A 17,132-nucleotide genomic window follows, 5' to 3' on the forward strand; every position below is an offset into this window, starting at 1 on the left:
TATTATCTTCAGAATCACAAACCTAATCCTAATCCACTAATAAAAATAATATTATATGGATGCTACATTAAAATAACTTAAGGATGAATTGTTCAACTTTACCAGGATTTTTAGGACTGGATACAATAACAGAAATTGGACTCAGCTGTATGGATTTTTCAAGGATATTATGGACCATATTTCCATGGACATTTTTATTGTTTCTAATCCTCTAAAACATCCCGAAAAATGTGCTTTTATCTGCGTAGTTTCTTCTGTTTATTAGTTTCAGCAAACATTTTTTTCCTCTTATGTCAATTGCAGGACTATAATTTCATTCTTGCTATTACAGGTAACGAAAATTTCCTTTTAATGCTACTTCGTGAATATTTCATTCCCACTGAAGTTAGCTGAAGTAGAATTCTGTGTGTTTGTAATTCAGAAGGGGCTTTGCACAATGGTGGTTCGGAGGATTCCACTATATTGTTCTTTCTAACTGCTGTAAAAAAAAATTGAAATTATTTGTTTGATATAGCAAACTTTCCATATTTAGATAGGAAAGATAAATAATGTGTTCTTACATGTTCACCAATAATATTCTCCAATTCAAATTATTTACTATTTATTGCAAAAAAATTCAAATTAGTTGGATTTTTATTCCTCTATAAGCACATTTTGCAGCTCTAACAAGATTTTTTTTTTAAAAAAAGTATGGGCTAATGAAGAGGGAAGCGCTAGTTTACAGACATTAATACCAGCTAAACATAGAGAAATAGAAATGTAATCATACAGTTGCTTTGCTGACAATAATAATATTTTAAAGTAAAGTTAGATTTCACTGTTCAAAGGAAATCTCATGCTCCTTTTTGTGGAGAGTTTTTTCACTTCTAAGCCCCAGATCATGGAACGGAGTAATGAAGTAAGTATTCCACATTTCACGATTTTATAAATTAATACCCATCTTCCAAACTTAGAGTGCAAAACTTAGTGTGAAAGAAGTTTGAAAATCAGAAGACAAAAGAAAACCCACCAAAAAAAAAAAAAAGAAAAAAAAAAAAAAAAAAAAGAAAGTCAGAAAGTCTCCAGAAATATCTGGATGGAGAAAGAAACAGATCCAAGCACGGCACTAGAGGCTTTGGGCTTGAAGAGTGTTGTTTTTTCCCAGGAGAAACATATGCTGGGAATAAGATTCTTCTCATGCAGCAGAAGAGCAAGCAGGAAGAGAAAGAGATCCCGCAGCTTTCCCCTCGCACTCCCTCTCACCACCCCATCGGTGGGACTGGGCCTCACCTGCATTTCGGCAGCTGCCCCAGAGCAGCCCTCTCCCTGAACATGAAGCCACCTCACCTGTGCGCAGATATCCCATACGAAATACAAAAAGTGGCAAAATGTGGCTTAAATCTGCTCCTGTCACAGGCACACACAGCTCCAAGCTCAGGCAAGATAATGTCCATATGCTGGAGTCCGCCTCTCCAGGAAAATCCTGCTGTCTCTCTCACAGAGAGGTAAAGAAGGGGAAAGGGGTGGGAGGGGGCTTGCTCTCTCCCCCTCTCCTAATGGGGCTGTGCAGAAAAAGGCACAGCTCCAGAGAGGCAGAGGCAGCACAGAGACATGGCTGCATGGCCAGGAGGTTAAGTGGCATTTTCTATCCCTACTTCAGAGGTTTTGTGTTGGGTTTGTTCTGTGCTCTCACTAGCAGGAGCAATCCCATCCCATGCTGGAAAAGGTGACCACCTCCAGCAAGGAGCTAGGGTTTTAGGCCTGCTTGGAGAGGGTATAGCACCCTGAGCCCTTCAAGAACACGGGGTCAGCATCCCTAACGTGGTTAGGCATAATCTTCTCACCTTTGGTAAGGCTGAAGCCTTTCTAGACATAAGGGAAGACAGCACCTCATTTCTTGGGTGAGTTTAGGGTCAAAAAATAGTACAATCCTGAAGCCAAGTGTTCTCAAAGATAAGAAGCCAAGTAAGACCTTTCTTTCGCATTTACACCTTGTCTCCTTCTTGAACATAGCCTTAAGCTCCTTTACAAGCAGCACAGGGAGGTCCTGATGCCTGGAGGCCTGTCCTTTCTGATGATAGGTTTTTGGGGTTTGTTTTCCCAAAGAGCAACAAAAAACCAAGGTACTACACTGAAGCCCACATGGTTTACAATGTTAATCCAGAACATATGGAAAAAAACCCACTCAGGGACCAGGTCCTAAAGTTCATCCAGACCTGTGGTAAACACCCACGATCCAGAGGCTTGATAACAGCTTTGCATATCTCTTGGTACCCACGTTAAAGTTCTCTCTCTTTAAGACACATTGCAAATGCACTAACTACCAGGTACATCCCTACAGGCAGGGGAAAATGTCATACCAGAAGTAGGAAATACGCCCATCTTAAAAGCTATGAAAATCCCTTCCACTTCCTTAAAATGTGTGAGAGAAATGCTGCAAGACATTGCTCCCCCTTCTCTTGCAAAACCAGGCCTGATCGATTTCCACCAGCACAACAGAGCAGTGAATGGCTTATTGGGAGAAGGGCAAAGCATTCCTGGCCAAAATCAGTGGGTAGCTCTGGGCCAGATCAATGCCCTGATGCAGCATGTGGCCGGCAGCCGGCAGGAACTATTTCCACGTGAGTCACCTACAAGACTGCAGGTACTGGAGGCCTATGGAAAGTTGAATCCCAGCCACTTAGAGCAATGTAATCGTGTTGCTTTCTCAGATCTCCTGCTGATAAATGCACCCAGTTACTCCTAACTGTCTCCTGTACAAAATAACACCTTCCAGAACACCTACCTCTTCAATAGATTTTAACCATGCTGCAGCTGCACAAGAAAATCCATTCATCAATTATAAATCAATTGAGGAAGAGAAATCTGCAGCTCGCCTGATTGCCCTTGCTGTCCCTGCTACTCACTGATACAGCCTGCCAGGTATTATTATTATTACTACTACTATTATTACTATTATAATTATTTCAGAGGCTGGATGAATTGGACAGATCATTCCCTTCTTTATTGATAATAACTGCAGGAGTAATTCGTTAGCAGAGCAATCATCCCTCTGGTGGGAAAGGGGCAGAGAGGAAGAGAGAAAGGGAGAAAGAGAGAGAAGGAGTCTGTTTGTGTTCCACAAAAGGCCATGGAAGTAGGGTGGGACAGATGCAACCGCAGTCCCTGGCTACAGCCCTCCCGCTCTGACTGCGGGAGACCTCTTTAAATAGGTAACTACTCCCTGAGAAAGAGCTCTGCTCCTCCTGTCCTGTTTACTCTGTCAGTTCCAAGCCCTCTCATTCCAGGAAAAGAAGATTTGCATTATGCGAGGCTGCTTTTAACAAGTAAAGCATTTCCAAAAGTTTACTTCAGAGGGAAGGATTAGGGGGGCTTGTTGCTCGACGAGGAAAAAATGTAACTGTCTGGATAAGGAGAAGCAAAGGCAGGCTGGAAATGTTAAAAGGACTGGAAAGCACTTCAGGAAGTTTTATCCACTCTCTGATAAACATAGCTGCATTAACGATCATTGGCAAGGGGGAGGGGGGGGCATGCTATATCAAAGTCTGAAAAAATATAATTAAAATAAAATTAACAATAATAATAATAATCCGTGGGGGAGGGGGATTTTTTACCCTCCCCTGCTGAAGCAGGTTTGTGGATATTTTTCTATTTTATTAAACTAATCACTCTAAATATGACAGTATGCTAGTATTTCTGGAACTAAACAAGTAGCAGGACAACTGGATATTTTACTCTTTTTTTGGTGTTGAGTGTTCCGAGGTGACTAAATTTGCCTTGTTGAGCCTTGTAAAATCCTGACTTAATCATGTAAACTTCTGTGTAAGCAAAATAGATGAAACTTCAAAGGGTCAAAAACCCTTTAGGGATTTGTGAGGAGACGCCAGCAATAGATCCTAATCTGCTTCCAGAATCCTGGCTGTATTTGTCCAAGAAACTGGTACCAGCAAACTCTCGAAGGTAGAGATAGTGGGTTGATTCAGCCTTTATCCCCTCAGAGAGTATTGGCTTTGTGAGGCTCTAGGCAGCGCTTCAACGCCAGGGGATCTTGCCCAAACCCTCTAAAAATGAAGTACAGGAGTAATTTGAGATAATGACTTTGTAACAGGCTTGGGCAGACCTTGGACAGAAGAAGTGAGAGATGTTATCACCCCAGCATTCCTCTTAAAATGCAGTTTTTCCCCCTGCTTATTCCCAGTTAGTCAAAGCTACATTAACATTCCATCCAGGGCTGCTAAACAGAATCTTAATTAGTCCTGATACTCTTGTGCAAGGGGTTTATTCATTGCACTCTTAACTAATGGTTGCTGTCAGAGTATTTTTTTTCTTCTTTGGGTTCTTTGGGGATATCGTGTTCTTCTGCAAAGCATGACAGAAATGTAATGTGCATGCAAAAAAAAAAAAAGAAAGAAAGAAATAAAAGCTTGCAGATCCGAAATCTTGCGACTGAGCCTGACTCCAGCCTTGTCTAATGGCGAGATATTGTTAGGACTAATGAGAATAACTTCACCAACAGAAATATCCCTGCAATTTTTTTATCTTAAATTTTAGTGGTACACACTCTCTCACTCTTTTTTTTCCCCCGTGACAGGAAACAATACATACTTGTTAGTGTTTTGAGTTCAAGCAGCTCCCAGTAAATTTTTAGCCCTCTGTATTTTGCATTAGCCTCCAGTGGCTCAGTATTTAGCAAGAGAGTCTGAAAGTGGAGAATTAACAAGTTACCGAGCAGCCCGCTGAGCCTGCGGGACTCTTCTCTCTGCATTAAATCGTATTTATAACCCCGCTTTACATCCATTCCTCCCTCCGCCCCTCGTTTTAACACCCACACACGCGTACACCCGTTTCTCTTTTACACGCACACGCGTGTCCGTCCCCGCAACTCTCCGCTCGGACTGGCGCCGGTGCCTTCAAGGGGAGGCTCAGGCGCCCGTAAGAGTTGTGCCCACACATATCGTTTGAGGTGACCATTCCTCAAGGTTATTTGTGGCTCGGGGCTTAATCGTGACAGTGAACAGCCACGATATACACCGCTAAAGCCAAGGAGAGGCGAAGCGGGGGTGCCTCGCTCTCCGCGCTGGGCTCTTTCGTTAATCAACCGCGGCAGAAGCTGCTTTTTGCCTCTAAATCTACGTTCAGCTACACCGATCTTGGAAACAGATTTATAAGGCTATAAATTACCGTTTCTTTCTTCGGGCTTGGAGGAAAGAAATAAAGAGAGGGGAGAGAGCGAGAAACAGACACAGAGAGAGAAAGGTGTTTCTTTAAAATAGGAGGTCCGTATTACTTAGCTGCTGCTCACCCCTATTAAAGCCTCCTTCCCATAAGCTTGCGTAACATTGATTACTCACAAAGAGTTCACAATAACTATCATGTAGCTAAACTAATTGAGACAATCATGCTAAGTTATAGTCAGCCTAAAAGGTACCATTGATGTGGTAATGCCTATAGAAAGTCAGACATGCGACTCACTACCATTTAATTGCTCCTTTAAACCTGTTATTACAATGTTAACTGGCTTAAGTATATATCGCTCCCTTTTATTGCCTTGATGTGACAAATTAAAACATACACTCTGGAAGCGGCATTCATTTGCGGACGTAGTTGCAGGAAAAAGGGAGCCGGGCAATGTCAAACCTGTCAGGATGAATTAATTTTAAAACTTGCATTTTGCACTGCAATTCCCAATGCAGTTCTGTTGCACTGGGAAAACATTTTTATATATAAACGTATAGCTGTTACATATAATATCATATGCACTTATTCCACCTCCCTCAGAGCTACCGTAAGACGGGCCCCATCGCGCTAATAAATAAATAAATAAATAAATAACTCAAACAAAAAAAAATACCACCCCTTTTGGCTCTGAGACCTCTCCTGACGCTAAACTAAGTAGAGGTCTAGAAAAGCGGGCAGGGAGGCAACGATTCTACCTCGGCTCAGCGCCACACACCTCTGCGGGGGGGTGGAAGGGGAGTTTTCCGTAGTTACCTCCCCCAGGCTGCCGAGTCCCAGGCCTGGGGAGGAGGGGGTTACCCACGCCCCAAGACCCTGGAGCAAGGCGGCAGCCACGGTTCCTGCGGGCTGCTCTTCTGCTGCTTTTCTTCACGATGAAGCTCTGCCGAGCTCCCGCAAGGAGGGGAAAAAAAATAACTTCTTGCTTCCCCATCCGCAGGGCTGAGGCGGGTTGGGGGTCATTTAAATGCACCAGGCTGCACCTCTGCCGCTCCGAGGAGCTGAAGCAGCCCCGCACTGCGCTGCCCCTTCCCGTCCCTGTTCCCCGTGCATCCTGCGCGGGCTGGGCGGGAGCTCTACGGGCTCCAGGTGAAGCCCCTTCCTTAGAGCAATGGTGAAGGCATTGATTCCCCCGAACAAGAAGTATGCAGTTTCATTCTTCTCTTTCCCCTCCTCCGCTCGCGGGAAGATGTCAGGGGGTTAAAATGTCCTGCTCGCCCTCTCCCTTGATCTCGGGGAGAGAGGTAAGAGTTGCTGGCACCTTTATGGGACTCAGACCTGCGGCGGCTGTGGGAAGCGTCGGCCCCCGCTAACTTTGATCGGCCTTATTCATCCCAGCTGCGCTCTATTTGTTTGTCATTTCGCCTTTTTACTCCCAGAATCGTTATTTATGGTCTGAAAAGTGAAATGCGCACTGATTTGCCTTTACATGGACTCTTTGCAAAAAGGGGGGAGACACCTCCTCCCCTCCCCCTTCCTGCGAGGGGGGGCTGCCAAAAGAGAGGGAAAAAAACCCCTGTCTCAATCATTATCAAATCAGCGTTGAATTCATTACTCCAGAGCATTAACTAATTACCAGATCAGAGAGAAGAAAAAATAAATATCCCTTTAAATAACTGAAGGTAATTATAACCCTGTTGTTGACACTAACGATTAATAATTGATCAGAAGTTATACACAATAAATTGTCAATTTATCTCCTTATAAAAATGCACATACTTATTTTTATTTTATTTCCTAGGCATTCTTTAGGAGCCCGAGCAACAACAGTATCCACACAGCCGCCACACGAGGAGCAATAGGACTTTTTTTCCCCCTGCACAAATATTCGAGAGTATTTTGAAATCCCCCATCACGGATGACACAAGACCGAGTGGAGAAGCGACTTTTTCTGTCTGCGTGCGTTCCTGCCTTTCCGAGGGCGGCTGGGCTGGGCTTGACACCCCCCGCCCTTTCCTTTCAGTCCCTAAATCCCGAAAGGATCTAAGTTAACGGTGGCCACCCCCGAGGCCGAGTGGCCGCGTCCCTCACTTTTTGCTCAGGGAAAATGCAGCTGGCTCAGTCGGGATTGGATGTGAAACGGTGACATTATTCCATGAGTCACGGCAGGGGAAGGGGGGCACGGGTCCAGGCTGCGGGAGCCCGGGTGTTACCTTGGGCAGGGCGCTTACAGGTAAAACACTCCCCCAGAGCTCGCCTGCCTCCAGGTCGCTGCCTGCAGCTCCGAGCTCCCTGCGTGCCAGCGTGTGTCCCGCGGATCGCACTTTCCCTCTGTACTTTCAAAAAAATTGCTTCAGAGACGCCGAGTAATAATCAGGGATTAGATACATGGGTGCTTTGACTCTGCACTGTGGATCCCTTTGTTTTTAACTTTTTTTTTTTACCCTTCGATTTTATTTCTTTAGAAGCTGGAAACATACCTAAATTATTACTTACTGGATTAAAAACAAAGGGGTGAGCACCACATTACTTTATGTGGAGTATTACTCTAATAACAGTATTTTTTTTTGCCATCATTATTAAGTTCCTACAATGGAAAGGCTCTTTTCGACTACGTGGATCGTGGGAAGCTTGCCTAAGTACCCGAGATATGTCTGAACCCAGAAGGCAAAGAATCGACCTATATATAAATTCTGCCTGGGATTTTTGGGGGGTTTTTGGGTTTTTTTGTGGGGGTGGGGTGGGGAGGGGTCGGTGCTAGGGGTGGTTTGTATGTTTCAAAAGTCAGTAAGCAATAAAACCCTCCCGGTATTGATTACATTCCTGCCATGGTCTCTCAGACGAGCGCTGAGTCTGAACCGCCTTCAAGTGAGATTGTAATATGTGACGGAGCCGGAAACTTTCAGTGGTGACAGGGTTGTGTTTTTTTCCCCGTGAGGGTGGACACGGAGAGGCCACCACGGAGCTGAGCGGAGCGGGTCGGGCCGGGCTGCCTCGCTCCGCTCCGGGCTGGTCGGTCCCGGGCCACTCCCGCTCCTCGCCGCGGGGCTGGCGGCCCCGCCGTGTCGGGAGCTGATTGATGCCCCGTTAGGGAGGTGGGTGCCGTCAGGTAGGGCTGAATCAGACGCTCCACCTTACAATTTCTTTCTTCACCTGAAAAATCACCCTTCCTTCCCTCCCCAAAACCTGAAGACCACCTCCGCGAGCAGAAATTCGTGAGGGCAGTCCTTTTTTGTTGTGTTGGTGGGTGTTGTTACTTTTTTTTTATTTTTTCCCTTGCGCCCTGCCTCTCTGTTACAGGGGCTGAGCAAGTCGGGCGCAAATATGTCACTAGAGCAGGTAGTGAAACGCAGATGCCCATTGCGCTTAATATTAACTTTCCCCTTGGCCGGGCCCTGGTGCGCAGCAGCAATTCCCATGTCTGTCTGTCTGTCTGCTGCTTGCCTGAGCTGCATGTTACCTCCGTTCCCACCCCTTCCCCTAGCCTCCAGCCAAACAAAGGTGGGCGAAGCTTTTTTTCTGCTCCTAAAGGCAGTTGGTGAGCAGCTTTCCTGAAACAATAACTCTCTTATTGAGAACAAATGTTGACATTTGCAGGGAGGGAGGAAAAAAGCAGCCCAGGAAGTGTAAAGTGGAAAGCGACCCTCTTCCTATTTGACGACAGCGCCAATTCCACCGGGATCCCACCTGAGATTAAAGCCCGAATTTCAATAAATCAGCTCTAATGAAACCTCTGGCCCCGAAGAGGGAAGGGTTTGCCTTTCCCGCTCCGAAATGAGCACAGGAACGAGGGGCGGGGGCTGGGGAGAAGAGGGAGTAAATATAGAAAAGGGTGTGAGATTTTAATCCCAGGGGCCTGATTAGCATCGTTATGAAATAAACCATACACAAAGTGGTGTGTTTTACCGTTCATCCCTCTTTCTTGCTACATTGAAATAATCACATTGTTTTTGCCAACAGTCTAGCAAGGCTACACTTTCCTCCTGCTTTCAATTTTGATTACTGAATTTCGAATGATGTTGAATATGCAGTTCTCGCCCATTAGTTTCTTGTTTAAAAAAATAAATTCATATGCCAAATCATTTCAGTGGCGCCCATCTGCATCCATGAACCGTTTGTGAATTTCTCAGAGGATGAGAGAAGTCCATTGGGTTTTACATACATAGTGAATACTTGAAAGCGAGTTTTCCGAGTCTTTCTACTTTTCTTTCCAGAAAGAAATCCAGGTCTAAATACTAGCAAGGGTGGGTAGATTATGGAAATCTTTTATAAGTCTTTGGGCGTATAAACATCAAAGGAATGTCGTTAGCCTTTTTTAATCTCTGCCACAGCTTTTGGTTTTTACCAATTGAAATGTACACTTTGTGTCCAACAGAGACCTGGGACGTATAATGTGGGTGGTGGGGGCTCATGGAGTAGGAGCAAGAGTGGGGGAAAGAAAGTGCAGGCATCTCCCCTGACATAAAACGTCCCTCCATAAAATCTTCCTGGACTGCACAGTAAAGACGGTCAAGGATGATTATAGTAAATATTTGCAATTTGCATCATATGCTAAACTGGAGGGAAAAAATTAATTACTTCTTAGCTGTTTGCCTAATTGTACTACACACTACATGCAGATACAATGGCATTCTACCTTAATGAAAAAGAGGATGTTACAGGAGCAAAGAAGCATAATTGCACAAGCAGCACAAGAGTATGAGTAGGCCTTCAGCTGCAAAGATCTTCACCGCTTTAGATTTAGCTGGATGGATCCCAGAGTATTGCAAGAAAACGTTATTAATTTCTGCCCTTTGAGCTAAAAAACACACGCGTTTTCTCAGTCAGTTAGATGTCTTTATAGGGGTAAATTACAAAAGGGGGGGGGGGGCGGGTTGCAAGGGAAGATGGATCATGGGAATTGTGTATATGCATTCAAGAAAAACAGCTTCCTTTCCCCCTATTTAATATAATAACAACATATTTCCGGACTCCAGACTAGCAGGGCTCTTTATCCAGTTAACATTCCCAAGGCTGATGCCTGAAGTATCTAAGATCACTTTCAAATGCCCTTTCTAACAAGACCTGAGCAAGAGGCCACTAATTTTCACTGAACAAAAAGCCACTGGAGAGAGATCCGTTTGTCAATATCAACTGGTCCAGCAATTTCCCATCTTCAGACACATCAGCCTATCTGAGCTGGCAGATGTTTAGACAAGATTTTATAAATTGTTCAATATCAGACCATAATGAACCCCAACTGACCATTCCAAAGCAGCTAAAAGCATTCAGGATCTCCCCTGCTGGGATCTAATAATGCTCTCACGCTGGAACATTATTAATCATGGAATAAAATAGATGAGCCTCTTGAAATATAAGTGTATGATTGATTAAAGGGCAATCTAAGAAGCTATTATTCTTGTTTTATAACCGTAAGTTATATTCACTCAATTTATCTTTTGGGGAAAATAAATGATTGTTCGTTTCTTTCCTGAAATTATATTATATGAGGATTCCCATTACTTTACTAAAAATTAAAATTATAAGTTGGCTAATTTTATGATTCAAATCAAAGCAGATTTCCAATGTAACTGCAAAGATATGTTTTACTGATATAAAGAGGGAAAACCATAAAAAAACCCAAATAGGTATTGGACTTTTAATCTTATTTTCTTTTCCTTGCATATTTTAGCCAGAAGCAGAAAAAAAGTAATTAGAAGTAAACCATAGCTGATAATAATTTTTCCCCTAGAAATAGTGAATTTAAAGAATGATAAATAAAGAGCTACTTCACACCAGTATAAGCAGTTTGTAAGAAACATGCATATGTTCCCATCACCCTTTCTACACATATTCATATATATATACAAATATGTATTTGTACATATGTGTGTATTTAAAGCTTAAGTATAACGGAACAACCCAGAAGGAATTAATTTATGCAAAGTATATATTTGCAACATATTTACATTGCTTTCCCATTTTATGGTCTTAGCTCTACTAGTGAAATTAGAACTTTCCTCATTTTCCAAATAACAAATTATTATTTTAAGGGAAATGAATGAAAAACACAATGTTGTTGCAGACTAGTCTGTTTTTATTTACAATTAGAGATATAAATTAGTAAAGAATTCTTGTTAAACAACCAAAGATTGTATAACCATCAACGTTTCAAATAAAAACCAGGCAAAATTTATTTACAAAAAGTTCAGATTCCATTGCAATACAACTTGCATAAATTACTAGAAGCTTTATATCGTTACAAAAATAAATATCAAATTTGTTTCCACTTTGTAAGGACTCAAGTTCTCCAATCACGTCTTTATTATCTCTACTGTATACATCTTTTACAAATAAATTTTACAATAAATCCTATCACACCTATCGAATAGATACCGTGGCAATGAAGTGATCAATTCAAGATATCCTGAGAAAAACAGATCTGTTTTCAAAAGTCACACATACATTGGGGAAACTATACTATACCAGCAAACTCACATATGTCCAACAAAATTCTGGTTTAATAATTAGATTCTGAAGATTTAATAGTGCTCTGTGGTCTTCTTTTATACAGTGGCACCAGATGTGATCCGGATTTAGAGATTTGTTATATATATTAGCTCGGGGAGAGATGATGGCTTGCTGACTTTTTTCAAAGCAATTGTGACACCTACCTGTGGACCAAGGAAAAAACCAGATCATCCAAAAATCCTTCAATTAAACTCTAACACCATTAAACGGGGTGGGCGGGAAAGGAAGTAAGGCAAAATTCTTACTCGTCTAATTTGTTCTAACAAAAATAAAAGTTAGTTGAAAAATATCGGCAAGGCGATTTTTTGTTGCTGCTTATTTAGCTCTAAATAGCGGAAGTATTCAGAGTGCCTTTGCTAGCTAGGCAAGAGCCAAGTCACAGATAACATAACCTTGCTTAAGATTCATGTCGTTCTCTTACAATTGTCCCTTTTTATTTTAAATACGCAGTCACTGTGTGAAGCCCCACTCAGGATGTACAATTTTAGCACTGCCACGTGAGCACAAGCTCTCTGTTTTTAAATAACAATACCTTCAAAGGTACTTTTTTTCCCTAAAGATTTCTTTCCGTAATGTTTAAGTAGTCCCTACGCTTTGCCTTACACAAGCAAAGAGTATGCAAAGTGAGGGAACTGTCTAACCTGACTTGAAAATTAAGACAAACTCCAGAAAGGTCATCATAAGAGATTTCCGAAAACAGCAGAAAAAACAATGTTTTACTTTTTGATCAAACTCTCAAGTAATGAAGCAAGAAATTAACCTTAAGCAAGTCTAGAACTGTGCAGCCCATCTCAGACCTGATGCCAAATGATCAGTGTAATAGAAAATGTTCTCACTTACTTGCATTGCTGTGTGATTGCACTTCTATAGGTATGGTTGTACTCCTACTGTGCAGACTTCAGTGGCATCTGTCAAAATATAACCGTCAGTTAGTCACAGGACACAGCCAGCTAACTAGATTATACAGTCTGTGTAGGTCCTAACCCTCATTGGTGCAGAATTCGTAGCTAGATCCTTTAAAAGACTAGCCAATATTTTATATTTGCCAGTATCTCGAGTATTTTTGTAGAATAAGATGACAACCATATTAGTGCAAAACATTTTCGAAAAAAAAAAAAAAACCAAACGAACCAAGAAGCAACCAGTTACAAAAAATGTTACGCTCGACGTAATTTCACGTCCAAGGTCAGCAATTATCTGAACCCAAAGCTGAAAAAAACCCCGTGAGAATACTGGAAACAAAGAGAGTCAAACCAGTTTGTCAGGAAAAAAAATTACAGGCAATGACACCAATGGTCTCCGGATAGCTTTGTGTGTAGTTTCCCTTTTTTAAAAAAAGTACTTTTTAAAGCTGCGCCTGCAGCCTGTGAGACTGATCTAAAAGTCGCCTTTTTACATTTCCTCTCGCGGTTCGTAGGGGTAGGTACCGATAGGACGGCGACATGCCGTTTTTAATCCCCATATTATACGAGTGCCCATCTTCGCTCTGGCAGCGGTGGCACTGAACTCGCTGTTTTCTCCAGAGAAGGTTTCAGTATTTACAGCTCATAGGGGACGTCTACGGGTCGGGGAAGGAGGACGAGGGAGAAGAGGGAAGAAAGCGGCAGAAACAAGTCACCTACCTTTCTTAGAGTCATAGCTAGAGGGCCTGTAATGTTGTTCTAGCTGGTTAGTGATCGTTTTCAAAGAGTCACTGCTCTGTTTGTGGACAGAGCTGGCATTTAGGACAGTCTGACTTAGTCCCTCGTTTGAAGCCACTGCTGAGGAGCTGTATCTCAGGATTCCCTGGCTCTGCAGAGCGTTAAAGTTCCCATAGTTTGTATAATTGCTATAAAAAGGTGAGGTGTAATAAATATGCCTCCCCAGGAGGGAGGAGGGCGAGTAGGCAGCGCTGTGCGGGGCGGAGGCGGGGGTGGCCGAGGAGAGCGGCGCAGCCTGGCAGCCTTGGCCCAGGGTCTGACTCTTGAGGTCCGAGGTGGCGATTTCGGCCAGAGACCAGAGCTTGGGCTTGCTGGCCGGCGTCGGGGGGCCGGGGGAGGCGCGGGGGCCCAGCGCCGCCTTGCTGGCGCTGCGGGCGGCGTCGGCGTGCGGGTGGCCGAGGAGCGGGGCCTCCACGGCCGCCAGCGGCGAGGAGGTGGCGGGCTTGGCCGGCGGGTCGCGCTCCCCGCCGCCGCCGTCGTCCTCCTCGATGTCCTCGTCCTCATCCTCGTCCTCGTCCTCGTCCTCCTCCTCCTCGATGTCCTCGTACTTGTCTTTGCACTCCGAGCCCGACTCGCAGAGGGGGTCGCCCGCTCGGCAGGGCAGCTTCTCGCCGTCCGATTCGGCGGAGCAGGAGTGGTCCGTCAGAGAGTCGACTTGCAAGCTGATCCCTGCGGGGGCCCGCCGGGCACAGAGAGGCAGTCAGGAGGGCGGCAAAACAGAGTGGGAGAGAACGAGCCCGGCCGCCACCGCGCCACCGCTGCGGGCAGGCGGGCTCAAGCCTTCCCGGCCTTTTCCCATTCCGAGGAGCATCCATCCCCACGGCCTGGCTCCTCCGCGGCGCCCCCCGCACCTCCCCGCTTAGCCCCTCACGGCGCCGCCAGCCGCCCCCCGCCCGCCTCGGCCACAGACAGTGAGCGGCGACAAGCGACCGGAGCAGCCGGAGGCGACGGGACGGGACGGGTTTGGGGGTCGCTTTTGTTAAATGCCGCGCCCCCGCTCCTACCCCGCTGCTCCGGTCCCGGGGGGGACTCGACGGGGCGGGATGGAGCCACCCCGCCGGGGCCGCAGTCACCCCGCGCCTACCTTCGTCCTCCGCGGAGGTTTCGTTGCTCTCGGGCATCTTCTCGGGGCTCTCCTCCTTACTCCTCGCCCCATCGCCTTCGTCGTCGTCCTCGTCCTCGCTCTTGTTGCGCGGGGCCCAGGTCATCTTGTTCTCCTTCTTGAGCCGCCGGCGGGCGTTGGCGAACCAGGTGGAGACCTGGGTGAGGGTCATCTTGGTGATGATGGCCAGCATGATCTTCTCGCCCTTGGTGGGGTAGGGGTTCTTGCGGTGTTCCTGCAGCCAGGCCTTCAGCGTGGCCGTGGCATCGCGGGTGGCGTTCTTCCTGTACGCGGGGTCGTTGAGCTGGTAGGGGTAGGCAGGGCTGCCGTACGGGTGGTAGCTGATGGCTCCGGTCATCCCCGTCGTATGGGCATCGTAAGGGGAGCCCTGGACAGAACAAAACGGTGGGGTTGGCAATTTGTTATTGCTGATAGCCATTAGTGAGTTGTCAAGGCGAGATCGGCGGTTATATTTGTATTTCCCCGGGATGGTGTCTTGTATCCATATTCTATGAGGGGGAGTAGCAGCACCCAAAGGCCATTAAGTTACAATTCCCCCCCTCCTTCCCCCGCCCAGCACACAGACAAGCACACGCTCTTAAAATCGGCGATGTTTTAATCTTTCTGACTAATTTCAGCTCCTTGTAATTGAATATTTCCCAATATAATTTTTGAACCGGGTAGACATTTTAAAGGCCCTACAGGTAGTGTCTTGATATCAACATTTCTCTCAAAGGTTCAAAAGATGTTTCCTTTTTCACTATAGAAAATACAACAAAGCCGCCACTTAGCAATTCACTGCACTAATGCATTGCAAATCCAATTTGCAAATCAGAAGATATGCACCGTTTCGAATTGTTCAAATGCGATGTAATTAGCATTTTAATTCGCTCTTTAACGTTTAAATTGCGCTTATTTAAGTCTGCATAATGCAAGAAAAGTTGAAGATATTGCTAAGAAACTCGCTAACTTTCAGCACGTCTCTGAACCCCGCAGATCGGAGAGTCACAGGCTCAACATCACCCAGTATCCCGCATAGTTCACAACCTCGCTGCAACTTCCAGCCACTGCCTACTGCTTCTCAACAGGAAAAACAAGAGAGACCCTCAGATCTTTTATACCATAGATCTTCTATACCGAATAAAGACTGCACGACAATTTATGCGCTGTATTATGAACAGACGGAAAGGAAGTAGATTCCCTGTCACTTTGCAGGGAGACCTAACTACCCCGCTAACATGCTCTCCTAGGATATCGACAGCGGCTCTAGCCTCAAATTCCGGGCACAGGTCTTTGTGTGTACGGACTAGATATGTGTCTGACTCTCTGTGTGCGTGTGTGTTTATAAAACTACATAACCATCTAGACGTGCAGTTTATTTATGTAGTTTATGGTTTTATTTATATACTTTATGCACAGAGCACACACAACACGCAATTGCAACTGCTCCTTAAACTAATAAGAAGAAAGTGAAATCCGAAACTGCGGCCACCACGACCATCTTGGGCTTAAGCGAAGCTCACAGATCGCAAACAGATGCTCCTTTTCATTTCCAAAATCCAGTTAAACCATTAGCACAAAACACACTGAAAGTAAATAAAACCACACGGGGATAAAGACCGCAGCGCCTCTAAACACCGACTTAAAAGAGAGAGAGAAAAAAAATTAGGGAAAAGAAAAAGAAGAAAAAGGAAACCCTCCCCTATGCCATCAAAGCGAAAATAAAATATACCTATTAAAAAAAAATTAAAAAAAAAAAAAAGAGGGAAACGGGACACACACGAAAACGGAGGAAGAACGGAAGCATCCAACCCAACCCAACTGACTGAGACCATCCGTATTTTCTTAACCAAAGCGCCCTCCCGTCTCCTCAAACCGCGCGGAGAGCCCGGGACCCAGGCCTGCCGTCACCGCGCTCGGCTGGGAGGCGAAGCGGCACCCCGGCCCCGGCCCCGGCCCCGGCCCCGGCCCCGGCCCGCCTCTCCGCTCGCCTCCGCTCCGCTCCGCTCGTCGCCGGCCGGGCTGCGGGGCGGCACGGAGCGATGCGCGGCCAGCGCCGGCAGCCCCGAGGCAGCGGCGGTGCGGGCTGCCCGGTTGTGCGGCGTGGTGTCGGGGGCTGATGGTGAGTGTGTAAGGAGAAAGGCTGAAGATGATGAGGATGAGAATGCGGATACTAATGAAGAAGGAGAGGGTTTCTCTTCGGTAGTTACCATGTAGGAGGGGAATCCCGTGGCGGGGTCTGTGGAGTACTGGAGCGGGCTGGTGAAGCCTGTGGCCGCCGCCTGGGCGGTGAAAGCTGCCGATCCCGGGTAAGGGCTGAACGCCGATCCCGACGAAGACCTGGCCAGCTCCTCGCTCCTGGGGGCCGCCAGCGCCGACGCCCCGTACGCCGGGCAGGAGTACAGAGCCAGCGAGCCGGGGGGCTGGTAGAGGTAACCCTGAGGATAGGACATGGCTTGCACTGGCGTGCACAGGAGCAGGGAGGGGGCGAGGGTGACCGGCCCTGCTGCTGCCGCTGCTCCTGGCGCTGCTTTCGTGCTCTCCCTCTCTCCCGCCCGCCCTCCCGCTCCCTCCCTCCCGCCCTCCCTCTTTCTCCCTCCCTCCTTCTCTCTCTCTCTCTCTCTCCCTCCCTCCCTCCCCCCCCCCCGCCAGTTGGCTCTGTGCAG

At 46.1% G+C, this 17,132-nt stretch overlaps 1 protein-coding gene across 1 annotated transcript; it reads right to left on the reverse strand.

Annotated features, from left to right (window-relative positions):
- Window positions 1-12,528: 12,528 nt before the first annotated feature.
- On the reverse strand, window positions 12,529-16,919 carry IRX2 (iroquois homeobox 2; the record flags this gene model as incomplete). Its single annotated transcript, XM_082278956.1, has 4 exons — window positions 12,529-12,572; window positions 13,287-14,033; window positions 14,449-14,854; window positions 16,677-16,919. 4 exons carry the CDS (start codon window positions 16,917-16,919, stop codon window positions 12,529-12,531), a joined length of 1,440 nt encoding a protein of 479 aa, XP_082135082.1.
- Between the last annotated feature and the right edge of the window lie 213 nt (window positions 16,920-17,132).

Source organism: Coloeus monedula (assembly GCF_965178545.1).
Source record: "Coloeus monedula genome assembly, chromosome: 1".
Taxonomy (NCBI): Eukaryota; Metazoa; Chordata; class Aves; order Passeriformes; family Corvidae; genus Coloeus; species Coloeus monedula.